This window comes from Homalodisca vitripennis, chromosome X (assembly GCF_021130785.1).
Source record: "Homalodisca vitripennis isolate AUS2020 chromosome X, UT_GWSS_2.1, whole genome shotgun sequence".
Lineage (NCBI taxonomy): Eukaryota > Metazoa > Arthropoda > Insecta > Hemiptera > Cicadellidae > Homalodisca > Homalodisca vitripennis.
In genome coordinates this window covers 30,616,231-30,631,324 of record NC_060215.1, presented here as the reverse complement: position 1 = coordinate 30,631,324, position 15,094 = coordinate 30,616,231, and the positions used below count along the sequence as shown (strand labels likewise).

General features: G+C 35.4%; 2 protein-coding genes across 2 annotated transcripts in view; one reads left to right on the top strand and one right to left on the bottom strand.

Annotated features, from left to right (window-relative positions):
• Positions 1 to 15,094, top strand: part of LOC124368875 (calcium/calmodulin-dependent protein kinase type 1-like) — a 385,883-nt gene that overhangs the window by 34,250 nt on the left and 336,539 nt on the right.
• Positions 4,711 to 5,451, bottom strand: LOC124368876. Its single transcript, XM_046826350.1, has one exon. The coding sequence runs from the start codon at positions 5,449 to 5,451 to the stop codon at positions 4,726 to 4,728; it is 726 nt and encodes a 241-aa protein (XP_046682306.1). The 3' UTR covers positions 4,711 to 4,725.

Sequence of the window (15,094 nt, the reverse complement as noted above, 5' to 3'; positions counted from 1 at the left end):
TAAGTTTGGAAGAGGTTTTATGGATCATATCAAGTAAATACTTTCAACTCACAATCAGTAACGGTCTTTGTAGTCGGAGCAAATCCTGACATCAAAGGAAACACTCAATCGAACCACTTGAGGTAAGCGCCCTGTGTGCTATAATCTGTCGAACAATGGTACTGCATCGCTGAGAAACACCAACAAATCATCGCGGACGGTTTTGCCTTTATAAGATCTATAGAGGGAAGTGAACATGAGACGGGTGTTCAATCAAGAAATAATTGTTCTTTTTGTCGAACCTATATACCGACGTGTTCTCACATACTAATTCTATTTTTGAAATTGAAATATCAAAGTAAAAGTTTTTGTGATTTTAGACGTGAGTACATTTAGGTGCACTAATGTAGTTCTAATGTTTACAAAAGTAAGTACACATTGCTGATAAGCACGTTTCAAATTTAGCAGCCGTGAAGTAACATTTAACATATGTTCAAATTTGTCACAATAATACTGACCACCTGATTTTATTTAAAATAAAACACGTTGTTCGTCTAGACGTACCATTACGTAAGAGACAAATTGAAAACTGGAATATACAACCTTTCTAGGTCTACGAAGTTTCGAACGGAGATATGGTGGTGGAGACCTGTGCGTGAACTCTTTCCTTTTGCGTAAGGGTAATCGAAATCGAGTGAGGTATTTTGATTTTAGATAATTTAATTATATTTTCTGTGGCAAATTTACTAAAATTATATACTTACGGACGCAAGCACACACAAAAAAAACACACACACACATAATAGATACATGTGTTTATATACAGGGTGTAAAAAATTCCAGCACTGGCTCCCGAACGATTACAGATAAAGCAATAAAACTTTGTACGCGAAGATCTTATTAAACATTACAAAAGAAAGTCAGTACAGTACAAGGTCAACTGTACTGATAAAAAGTACAAAGGTCACAGATAAGAGTTTAACCTGCGCTATCAGTTCACATACAGAGTCCGACGCTTTAATCCGTTTGGCCACCGGCACTCCCAGAATAAGGGATCGCAGGTTGAAGCATGGAACAGCAACAGATCCAAGGAAGAAGTGCCGATGGCCGAGCGGTCTAAGACGTCGGACTTTTAGAGGTAGCGCAGGTTCAAATACTGTCTGTGATCGCAGAAAATTTTCAGTACCATCGACCTTCCCTTTATTCTGCTTTACAAAACATTGGTCCATGAGGACGGGCAGAATAAGGCTTAGAAGGGAATGTTAGAAGGGGTGTTCAAGTCGCGTCCAAGGACTACAGAGAAATAACTACTTGTGCGTGTACTCTGTGTGGTTAATATGAACATGGATGTTTCTCAAACAAAAATGAAGCTTTCAGCAATCTTAAAGTATTATTCGGTTCCAAACAGGCCTTTCAGCATATGGCCTTTACCTTTGTGTTGTTTACATAAGGCTTTCATGAGCCAAATAAACAAACCCATGAACATTTTAAAACAGAATAAATAAAAACGGAATTACTTCACAGAATTGTAAAAAAGCAGAGTTATGGTAGGTAGGAATTATATTGCGTTGTTGTCTGTCAGACTGTCCGGAGATTCTCGAAATAAAGATCCTTGGAGAGACTAGAAACTTGGTACATACGTTCCCCATACTACAAGGAAAATTTACATTGATGTGGGGATCAAAATTCAGAAAAGTGAAAAGTTACAGTCAGTTCGGTTAAGACTAGTTACGTTCTGTCAGCCATTGAGTATACCGTTATATAGGTTTATTAAAAAGCGTTTGCGTGGTTTTTTTGTATATTCGTGGGCTTAGTGTGGAATGAGGTTCCCTCTCTCCATTTGTCTGTCTGCCGACATTAAATTGGTTAAACATTACTAATCATGGGTTTTACAAGTTTAGGCACACTTTTCCACACATACACAACTTGCAGTTTGGCCTCGATTATTTACCTTTTGACGCACACATGATTTATCTTTTTTCACTGAACCTTTTCTCGTTATTTATTCAGGTTGGACATTTTGCAGCCTCAGGTTAGTTATAAAACGTAGCTGTTACGTAGCTGTAATATACACGCACAAGCTAAACAATTAATTAATCTCCTTAGTGCAATAGCAATACTAATAAGCTGATCAATGTGATTACATTCGTTCAATTAATTAGTTTCAGTTGAAAGCAAACTGTACATATACGTGTGGGTATTACTTACGTAACAAACCATTTTAATATGGGTGTAATAACAAGCCGAGCTTAGCTGTATAAATAAATACTAGTAATGAGTATTAGTATAGTACACTGTAAACATACTGACAGTCAGTATTAATAGTCAATATATTATTGTAAAATTACAGTTCCATTAAGACGTAAAGTGAAATATTTCTAAATATATGTATGATATGACATGTATGGTGTGAAAGCAAATAAATACTTTCCAGGTTAATTATGGGTTTTCACGTTTTCAAACCATGTTTGAAGTCTAGGGCATATTGTTCTTCAGAGAAAAATAATAAAAGTATAACACAAACATGAGCGTGTTTGTGGGTTAACTGACAGTACGTTTGCGTTTTTTTTTACTAATAATTCCGAATACACGAATGTAGCTATTGCATTTAAAACTATGGGACTGTTTGTCTTTCGTGGTCTAGCTTTGACATAAAATCAATAAATTATCATGTAAAGCATTTACAATAATTACCAGTTACTTTCGGACCTAGTTTGTTGAAATCAAGTACAATTGCTTTGAATATACATTTGTAATCATAATTGTTGCTATGTTATGCGAGTTTGTGTGCATTTTGATCCATTTCAACAATAAAAATACTTTGTTAGTTATTTTTCAAATTATTTTAAACCAAGGTTTTTTTCAAAATGTATTATATTTTACAAGTATTGTTCTTATAATTTTTTCTGCAATGTACAATTTTATGAAACTGTATTAAGTTTTAAAGCTGTTGATATTTTATAGCATAAAATATGTTATAAGTTGTTACTCCCTACTTAGGTTTCATATTATGATTATAATTATAAAATGTTTATGCTGTAACTTAAAATTTTTATGTAATCATTGGGAAACATAATCAGACGGGCAGGCGGGCGCAAAGTAAGGAAATCATAAGACATAGGACGATATAAGTACAATACTCTCATCACCGATTGGTAGGATACATTTTATGAGATAAGAAATGTAGAACTATTCCAAAAAATAAGTACAATATTCTAAAGTAACACAATAGAAACATGAAATTATACCAATAACGGTTATAATAATTGGACTGGTTAAGTACATTCATTTAATCAGGCTACACGCTTAAATAATGTCGGACAGTTGGACAATCAATAAATAAACACTGCAAAACAAAATATTGCAATTGTGTAATTTGTATTCGAGCATTGTACTCTCTCTTATCAAGCTTTCACTCCGGTTAAACTTTGAGCTCGTCGTTAATTATGGGACTGATAAAGTCAAGATTAACCCACTCGTGGAGTACGTGTTACAAGATTGTCGTGGAAAATAAAAAAGCGAAATAAATGTGTCGGGCTCGGTTAAATATCGTGTCTTTCTCTCGGGCCAGGTACATAATCCGCGGAACAGAGTTTGATAAATGTTTCACCTGATGTCGAATACACTCGTTCACAGACAGATCAACCTTGTACGCGCGTTTGACATCTCCGAGGACAATGGATTTTCATTCAGAACCCTCTTCTAACTTCGGTGCAACATTATTCGGTCAAATTTCGTGAAATGTTCCCAGATCTGGAACTTTTCTGAGTACAAGTGACGACCAAAACTAATATAATAGTAATTCTAACTTACTGTAATACTAGACAGTCATTGTAGTAGTTGTTTGAACAAGATTAGAAAGTATTTCTATTTACCGTAACGTCTGACACTAATAACTCCAGCCATCAATGCGGCCTGAGGCAGCAACTGGTCCTTACACTAATGACTAATAAAAACATCCCTCGAGATAGTACGTATCACGTAACAGAATACAATTATGGATGGTCTGATCACAAATTCCTTAAAAAGCTATTAAATCATTAACATAGATTTGTTCTAAACGTAAACGTTAGAGGCTCAAGCCCGGCAGACCAGTTTCAAGTTCGTTATCTTATAGCGATAAGACGTTTGATAGTTTCACTGATAACGCCGTAAAACTGAGAACTCTAAGGCCTACCACACACGGGTCGACCCGTTTACAACCAGAGTTTAGAACTAGTTTCAAACGCAACGAGTTTGCAACCAAAATAAAACCTGACTCCACACACGACGCGACTGGGTGTGGATCAGTTGGCGATCTCTGTGCGAACATGCGTATAGTGGTATAGTAATGTTTACATTCACATGTTTTACTTGATAAATTATCAATAATTGAATAGTTATTTGTCGGAGTGTAACTTTATCGATCATGTCAAGTACTAGTGAGGATGAGGAAGACATAATTGCATGTTTTCTACGTCGTAGACAACGAAGAATGCGCAGAAAATATTGGTGTCACCCATACATAGAGAAAAATGTAAGGTGCAGACTATTCGTAGCAGCTGAACAATTAAAAGAGACAGACAGAAAGTTTATAGCTTTCTAGAGAATGTCCAAAGAGTCATATGTGGAATTGGTGACGCTGGTTGCTCCATTTATACATAAGGTTGAAACAAATATGAGGGAATGTGTGACTGCTGAAGAAAGAATACTCATAACTCTAAGGTATGTATTTATTTTCAAAATACAAAATTAGATATCAAGTAATTATTCCAGATTTTGCACATAGAACTGGTTGGCGTCAATGTCCTCTGTAAATTGCGTGTAGTAATTACCAGCGGATGTTGGCGGCGCACTAATATTGCTGCCTGACTGGTGAGAGATTAGTGAAATGCTGGAATGTGGCGACGCTGGTGTGACATCTGATGTGCCTGATATTTCATCAATAAGAGTAAAAACTTTGCGTTTAAATTGTTTGATTTGTGAATCACTGAGTTCTTCCAACTCTGGTATCAAGCTAAGAAGGAACATTTTCAAAGCTTCTTTCTTGTTACTATCGTTTGCGGTAGTACTATTTTCAAGTCGTGCTGTTTTAGCCTTAAAATATGCAGCAAAACATTGATCTGCTTCGACAGCGGCTTTTTTCTTCTGCGTTAGGCGTTTTTTACCTTCATTCGGAATGGACGATGGCTGTGAGCTGGTATGAGGTTGTATTGGTATGATTGGGGATGACCGGGAAGTATTATCCTGTACTATTGACGGCGATTGCGGTGATTCAATTGAAGGATCATCTGGAATATCATCCAATATTGGTGATTCCAATAAAGTTTCGTCGGTATTTACGTCGCTACAGTTAGGAACCTCTGGTAAATTTCCTGTAGAAGGAGGAGCTGATGTTCTTACAAACGGCAAACAAAACTGCATGGCCTCTGCCAGGTAGTAGGCCTTCTTCTTAGCGCCAGATCCCGAAGGTGAAGGTTTGATTTTTCGCATGAATACTGTCCGGAGATTACGCCACTTGTCTTTGCATTCCGCAGCTGAAAAGAAAAAAAGGGATAGCAAAACTTGAATCGGTTGGCCGATGTAAGTTGTAGTATAAAGTAGAAATGCACAATATTGTACGTGTGATAAGTACACTAAGTATTTATATATAATTTATGAAAACCCGTCAGTAATTATGCTTGTTACATTCAAGCGTTTGTTACAGGTATTTGGCTACAGGATGTTCATTTGTCGCTCTCTCTTTATATTTTGCAAGAGGCGAGAGTACAGTTGGAGTCATTATTAAAGAAACCACGAAAATCATTTGGAATGCATTGCAAGCAACTTATATGCCGGTACCAATAGGTGACCAATGGAAAGTAATTGCCGAACGTTTTGAGACATTGTGGAACTTACCAAATTGCCTTGGGGCGTTAGACGGAAAGCATATCCGCATTGAGAAATATCCAAATACTGGTTCAGAAAATTTTAACTATAAAAGTTTCAATTCAATAATCTTACTCGGATGCTGTGATGCTGATGGTGCTTTCACTATGATAGAACCAGGATATGCTGGACGAAATAGCGATGGAGGTGTTTACAAGGTCAGTGCCATGCGATACTGGCTCAACCATGGTGCTTTTCAAACTCCGCCACCCACCCCATTGCGATACGACGACATACATAGACCATTCCCTTACTACTTCTTGGCAGATGAAGCGTTTCCACTAGCACGCAATGTAATGAGACCATACAATGGAAAATCACTCAATGATGTAAAAAGAATATTTAACTACAAATTAAGCCGAGGAAGAAAATCTATTGAATGCACGTTTGGTATGGCTACTGAAAAGTTTGCAGTGTTAAATGGTCCCATAAGATGTCGCAATGCAGAAACAGTAATCGACATCGTAAAAGCCGCTTGTATCCTACACAATTACGTACGTAAAAGAGAAGGTATCGACTATACGCCGGCTACAGTGGAAATAGCTGAAGGACCATGCCCAAGACAGCATCCAATCACTGAACGCTCTTCGGCAGTTACTGTGAGACAATATTTGGCAAGTTACTTCATTTCTCCTCAATCATCTCTGCCCTGGCAGTGGTAAAAAGCTATAGAATAAATCATTCTTCCAAGTGAAACATCATTGATTGCAAGATGTCGGTTTTGCAAGCCTATAAGGACTCAAGTAAACTGTCAAAACATACTTCAATAAAACTTTGTACATTAAATTATAACTATATTTTGTAACTGACTTATTATTAATTTCTTTTCATTTAAAATTATAATACAGAATGTCCCATAAATAAAGGGCAAAAATCCATGATATTTTAAATGGGTAAAATATTTTACATTACCGCCATTATGAAACGGTAAAAAATGTTTTATTTTCTCAAGACTGTATTATCAACCGCATGAATTTTAGTTTCTCACATATACTATAGTACAGATGTATGGTGGTCATGAAAAAATTCTAATTTTAAACGGTTTAAACTGTCAAATTATCGATGATAACGATAGGTCTTGAGATATCAACACTAAACATTTTTGCTTATTTTGACTGAAAAACTATATCGTTTAGCTGGCACTACTTCACAACGGGACACCCTGCACATATCTGCTATCAATTACCTGTCATGTTCATTGCTACTCCAATCTCGTGCCAAGCCTTGTCAGTTATATCCTTTCTAGAATATCCTGGTAATTTGTAATTATACAACACTTCGTACTTTTCGACCTCTGCTACAAGTTTTAAATTCAACTCTTGATCACCCATCTTGCACTCACAAACACGTGAAACTATGCAACGCAACTGTTTGGTGACAAGAAAATACGGTCGCATGCGACCAGTCGGCAACTGATTTCAAACTGGTTGCAGTTTAGTCAGCCCGTGTGTTGATCCCCACTCCAGCACACGTCCAAGGTCAACAAACAGTTGCGTCTGCAACCGATTTGAAACTATAGTCGCAAACCGGTCGACCCGTGTGTGGTAGGCCTAATAGTTTTAATGATTAGTGTTTTGTATAGTTTTTTATTAAGTACATGTTTTTAGAGTTAGTGAAGTTGACAAACAATATGGTGGTTGTGATTTCTGACTTAGGCATGCCACAACGCTTTGGTATGATTTGTTTATTTTAACCTAGTTTGTAATTATGTATTAGGTTAGTTATTACCTGAAGAAGAGATCAGATTGCAGATCTCGAAACGTAGTGTTACTGATTTCTTCTTTCACTGAACGGTGGAAAATGTCCGGAAACATCCTGTTTCCTACGCAATCCTTCCATCGTCAAAAATAACCTTCAAACAAAGAATATGTATATTTTCAATAATAACAGAAAAATAGAACATAAATATCCTCTATATTTCTTCTTAACAAGACATTTTCAAGAGAAATAGGTCAAAGTATTAACAAAATATATTAACAAAAGGACCGTCATATGTTAATAAAACTAATTTTGAATTAGGTAAAAAGAGTAAATAATTGTGCATAATACAAAGAGTATAAAGTTATAAATTCAATTTGTAGTTACATGTGTAATTTTATAAAATAAAACAAACTAAAATTGTAAAGGATAATGTATATCTACAACTATCCATACCATAAATTTAGACCAACCGGATGTTTTGTTTGTAACACCCTCTGATGAGCTATTTCTAAATAATTGATTTTAAGTTTATGGCGGTTGTGAATTTTGTTAATACTTTTTAAAGTAAAGCAATCATCGAATGTTTTGTTATGCTCCATTCCATGGGCCGAAATAGGATTGGATTCCTGTAACTTTTAAATTTTCAATCCGGGTATTTCCATTTATAAGACTTTCTGGACCTCGTTGTCTGAAACTACAAACATGCCATTAATCCTAGGCCTCCAGTAATTAAAGTATAAGACTACTCTACTAGTGTTTAAAATTCGATATGCAACATCAAGTAATGAATCACACCCATTAATGATGTCAAAAACATGTTTCCCAAGTGTTCAAGTAAGTCGTCTTGGCAGTATACTGGGGTCCATTACAAATTCTTTAAAATGTTTTACTTTCACTGGCTCCCTTACGTGACATTATGCAACCTACATGATATGTTTAGGAACTTAATCAGTTTCATTTAGGATAACCGAATTAGAATTACAATTTTTATTTCTAAGCGGGTGTACAAATTTGCATGGACTATTTTATTATCTATAATTTTGTTCTTCCAAAACTTTAATTTCATGACGAAATTTTAATTTAATTTCATGATGAAATTATCAGGGACATTGTACCGTTGTTAAAGGATTTCATAATGCAGGGCGGGGGGGAGGGTCTTTTCTTCTAATAGATAGTTTAACGCAAGATTGTGTGTAGGATTTACTATTGTGAAGAGGTGAAAGGTCACTGATTACGTAAAAAAGCATTTCGTCCTATGCTTCTTTGGAGAAGTTAAATGATTCAAAATGTACAAACTTATTGCCCATTTACTCCACTAAATTGTATTTCTGAAGCTTTTTCGAAGTTGCTTCCACAACTGCAATTTTACTGACGCTATTTACCCAAAACCTTACACTACTTTTGCCAAGTAGAATGCTGAAGTCTAAAACAAAACAAACGTGTTGAATTTACGCACACAACACAAACTATATTTGAACCCAAGTTTTTAAACATTATTTTTGTTTGACTGTTCTAAAAAGACTTTTGCAAATGCAATCATGGAAAGTTGTAATCCATATCCAAGCCTAAGGCATTCAGATTTTGGGTATGCATTGATTTGGGTCTCTACGATTCGTTTTAGAATGAACTTCTTGGAAGGGTTCAATAGCCAATAATGTTTGGACTGAGTGGCAGGTTAGTAATTGTATTCTCTATTGTGTACTACGGTTTGCGTTTTAAACGTAGTGTTTATGAAACAGAATGTTTTATCTTTTGAATCCGTGAAGAACGACATATAATTTTAAAACGGTTTGAAAATATCGCTCAAACTAACCTACTGCTTATTTTCCGTACTAACTTTTCATTTCCCTATACTAACCTACGTCTATATTTTTGCTTGCAGAGTTTTTTAGGGTGTCTAATTTAACATATTGCGTAACATATTAATTAAACAGGAAATTTTCGCGTCCGACTTTTGTAGCCTAAATCGTTTTACTCAAACGGGGTTGAATATTTTTCATTGTTTGCACACTATAAATTGGTAAAATTGTATACTAATTTTACGCGTTGAGAAATATTTTAATATACTAAGAACAAAAGATATTTGCCGTGGAAAAAGTAGGTAATTGTAAGTTATACACCACACACCAGTGGCGAAAGGTCCAAATGAAGTCAATTATCTTGAAAACAATTACTTTCTCTATGTTAATCTGCGTTTGATGTTTTAATAATATAAGCTTCGGTATAAAATATTTAATATTTGAATCCCATTAACAGGGACGTAGCCGCAGAGGGGCCACGAAGGGGTCGGGTTTCTCTTTTATTGAAAAATGCATGATTATTGTAAAAACTTAAGAAATACAATAAGTATTTTATAACTGAAAAAAACTAAAAAGGTTATCGAAGTTTTAAACGCCTGTTGTAGTAAAACAGTTTATAAATTATTAGGTATTTTAATCGAATTATTTGTATTCCCTCTGAAGCCCACAGTGATGACAAGGGGCATTTCCGACCTCAGATTACGTGCCACATCGTCCAACGTGATCTGACATCAGAAAAGTTGGATGATATGGAGAACGTGATCTGACGTCAGAATAGTTGGAGGATCTGGAGAACGTGATCTGACGTCAGAAAAGTTGGATGATCTGGAGAACGTGATCTGACGTCAGAAAAGTTGAATGATCTGGAGAACGTGATCCGAGCTCGGTAAAGTATCGATCCGAAACACACTTCTGGCGAAATACCAAAAAAACCCTAGAGATAGTACCTTAATTCAAGTTGAGATCACGTGACCGATCGTAAAGGTTATCTTAAACTTTGGTACTACCGGTAACATATTTATGATAACCTAATATAAACCTAATTATGTCGCGTAATAACAAGTTGTAGGTAGGGACAGAGTGGCCGCCTCGCCGACATCGCTTCCTTTTGGGTGACAAAAAACAAGAACAGATAGTCATAAGGACGTGCAATTAGCACAGTAAGACAAGTAAAGCCTGTTATTTCTAATAATATAGTTGTTTTTGGTGCCCGGCAGGAAAAATTCTTCCAAATAGTGGCCTCCGGGATGGTACCAAAATACCGAAAATCTTATCAATATAACAAATAAATAGTTAAGAACCTAGTGCTTTGTTAACTCACGTGGTAACTTATTATTTTCCAATTAATATAGTATATAAATCAAATAAGGAAATGTTATAATTTTGCAACAACTTTTGTTTGCTACAATTATTAAGATTGTCTACTTTAAACATGTCTCAGTAAAAAGTTGTAAACGTTAAATATGTACCATTATGTAGATAATAATGATGTAATGTACAACAGGCCAGGGTTTTTAAAACATTACATTGAGTTTGATACTAATATTTGGTTATTCTAGGAAGTAAGGATTTAATGTTCCTAGAATTCTCTTTCCGATATTTTTGGATGAACGATCAATAATTTATAGGTAGACTAGACCTTTGGTGTCCACAGTAAGATTGTAAAATGCGCCCTCTAATAATTGCAGGCAAAAACGAATACAACCTCACTAGCGTACCGCACCTAAGTATTGGGCCTCCAAGGGCGGCTCCAAGTCACATTTATAAAATATCAACCCTATTTTGTAATAATGTAAAAAAGGAATCAAAACAGGGATTTTGCTTCGAATCTTGCTACAGGAGCAGTTGCTTCACTTTAATTAAGGACACAGTGATTTTGACAAGGTCTGGTGTGTCATGACACTCATGTGATAACTGTAGATCGCGTGTTAAGTGGGTTGCACGCTGCGAAGGCGGCAGAGTATTGAGATTAAACAGTATTGTGTCCAATAACACCTTAACTTGTCTACACTACCACTCGGTTTAGATTTCGCCCTTTTGGACCTTTTGGACCTGTCGTCATAAAAGACGTAATACGTTTTCTGAAATTTTGACATCGAAGAAGATAATAATCCCTTCTTTGGGATGTTAAAACATTGTTTCTGCATCTTTACAGTCCTTGCAATGCAGAGTATTGTGATCCCGTAGATTAATAAATGATTGTTAGATTTGAAGTACCATATCTCAAGAACCAATATATGCAAATGCCTCGAATTCCCACCTAAACCTTTGCTTACAAATTTGTCCTAAAACCTATTGCAAAGACAGAGTTTGGTAGTTGTAAATTTGAGTTGAAGATATCCATCTCTCTCCCCTGGAACATGTCGTAAACGGCAAAAATGTGTTCCTAATAATCTATAAATCGTCTCGTTTCCTGTATACAGCGTGTAAATTAAGTAATGAAAGTATAGTTGTGTTTCGATTGAATAGACCTTTAAAACGACATGCCACAAGATAGGGATTGCAATTTGACAATTTAAAGTTAAACCCCCGTACCCCCTTTGAAAAGGGGGGGGATTTGTGTTATCATTCAAAAAAATCCAAAAAAGTATTTTAATAAGTATGGTGAAGGTGGTACATCGATATCTCAAGCCGTTGCAAATATATCCAGGCGTATCAGGACTTCAGTTGCACCCTGTATGTATACTAACAATCAAAATTAACTGGTGGAGACAATTTGAAGATCAGCCAAAACGTCACGTTAAGAGTACGTAACGTTATGTGCCTGGGCGGTGCGCGTATACAAGGGATAAAATAGTACGATTGTATTTAGCGTAGGTTAGCACTCGATCCTCGTGACGTAACCACTCAGTTAGAGTGTACGGGTACAAGTCCACGTGGTTAACATCAGAGTGACATTGTCACCAATTACTTTCTTATTTTAGCAGATATTTTGTGATATTTTGTTTGCACCGAAACATATCTACGTTAACTTTTAGAAACGTGATGGGGTGAGAAGCTATTAGTGTTTTACAAAAGGATTTTTACATTACACAAACTTTGAGACTAGTGGACATTACAAAAAACTGACTACTAACGAGCACTTGATACAGTATGATTTATTAAACAAAAAAATCCCATAACAAGTATAGAAAACAGTAAAATGGAATAGAGTAAATAACTAACCGATGAAGATAGGATGCAAACTTAAGTAAAGCCTAATGGGAAAGCATAGGTTGTATGTTGTCTAATATGGGATAATCCGAACAGACTCCCGTATAGTAATATTTCTTTAATATTTGGAAACCTTATCAAATATTGCTAACTCCTTTTCGAAAAGTGGTTAACATCAGAGGGACAATGTCACCTTCTCTGTCCACCTTACTTTCCTCTTCCAGCAGATATTCTGTTTGCACCGAAATATCACCAACTCCATGTTAGAAAGCGGTTAAGGAAAGCAGCGAATACTGTTTGTGAATAATAAATAATAATCGATTAAAAAATTCGACAGAATTAATGAACAATATATGGACAAGTTCTTACCTAATACCATTAGCACTGACTGCAGAGGATGCTAAAACTAATTGACAAAAGAACAACAAAATCACCACTTAATCGCAACTGTGTTATGCACCACTTGATATAGTCATGATTAATTACTATTGTTTAATATTATTGTTTAAAACAGCGAATACTGGTTGTGAATAATAAATAATAATCGATAAAAAAATTCGACAGAATTAATGAACAATATATGGACAAGTTCTTACCTAATACCATTAGCACTGATTGCAGAGGATGCTAAAACTAATTGACAAAAGAACAACAAAATCACCACTTAATCGCAACTGTGTTATGCACCACTTGATATAGTCATGATTAATTACTATTGTTTAATATTATTGTTTAAAACAGCGAATACTGGTCGTGAATAATAAATAATAATCGATAAAAAAATTCGACAGAATTAATGAACAATATATGGACAAGTTCTTACCTAATACCATTAGCACTGATTGCAGAGGATGCTAAAACTAATTGACAAAAGAACAACAAAATCACCACTTAATCGCAACTGTGTTATGCACCACTTGATATAGTCATGATTAATTACTATTGTTTAATATTATTGTTTAAAACAGCGAATACTGGTTGTGAATAATAAATAATAATCGATAAAAAAATTCGACAGAATTAATGAACAATATATGGACAAGTTCTTACCTAATACCATTAGCACTGATTGCAGAGGATGCTAAAACTAATTGACAAAAGAACAACAAAATCACCACTTAATCGCAACTGTGTTATGCACCACTTGATATAGTCATGATTAATTACTATTGTTTAATATTATTGGTTAGCCATTATAAATGGTTTCCGCCTATTGACACATGCCATTGCTATTACTGACACATCCATTACTTTTCCAACAGTAATGGATTAACTGCAGCGCCTTTACCTTGGTGACGATGCAGTTTCCGACCTAATGAGCGATGTGAGGTCTGAACGACGAGGCGCAAAGAGCAGACGATGGATAGATAACGTTTTCCTCAATACATTACCCGACTCGGTTCGTCGTTTCACCGACTTTGTTAGATAGCGGACCGGATTCAGCTGCGGTCTGATAGTGTGCGGTCGCGGGGGAACCGCACAATACCGAGTTGGCCGAACCTTTGGCTTACTCTGGTAAAGGCGCAAACCGCGTACGTGACAGAGTGTATTACTCTTGCCGTCCGTATACGTCTTACCATTTACCGTATTACCTCAATCACACTCATGAGAGGGTCAGATTCCGTTATAACTAACCCCCAACGCTTAAACTTTTTTCAATGAACTTAGAACGTTATAAAACGATGTAGTTGAGTAACAGAACTAACATTCCATCAATCAAAAAGCATTTCCAGGTATTGTGATCGGTATTGTCGCTGTTATCTTATCTTTCTCGAGAATCCCGATTACGGCAGTCCGCGCGGCATCACATGATTATTTAAGTTTTTTGCCGTTTTTTTTAATAATTCACACGAATAAATAGACACATCACTATAATTGTTAACCACAATTCAAATAATCTATAGAAGAATAGGTGAATTGAAGTATGATAACAGACGTGGTCATGCAAATGGGATAATGATAATGAACACAAATAGTTTACAATTATATATACACATTTGTATAAATGATTTCTGTATCGATAGTTGATGTGGAAACAAGGTAAGAAGTGAATTAATTTATTATTTTCACGGAAAGTTTTCTAGTAAATTCGAATTACTGTATTTGAACAATAGGGACGAAATAAACTCGCAATTGCTAATAGAAATCTCTCTATGACAGAAACATACTATTTAATAAAAAAGAACTATTTTTTTAACTGTAAAGAGTAAGGGTTTTTGAACTAACCTAAAGTCCGCTTTAGGACCAATCCATTCTCTTTCTTCTGATGCAGACTCTAATTGTTTCTTATGATATTCGTTCTTTCAATAACACACATTTCTCTAATTGTTTATGTGTACAGTTTGTGGAAGTCCGAGTACATCTATTAGTTAGAACTCTTTTTAAAGCGTAGTAAAATGTGTTTATTACAAAGTGCTAACATTAGTACATTAGTGTTTAAGGTATTGGAATGGATTTTTAGTTTCGGAAAATAGTTTTAATATTAAATTTATAGCTCTTTATGTACAATTCCGAAATCGATTACTCAATATTTAGCGGTGAAGACGTAACAGATT

Excerpts from the sequence above, each read along its gene's own strand:
- LOC124368876 (XM_046826350.1), bottom strand. The coding sequence starts at position 5,451 with ATGCGAAAAATCAAACCTTCACCTTCGGGATCTGGCGCTAAGAAGAAG.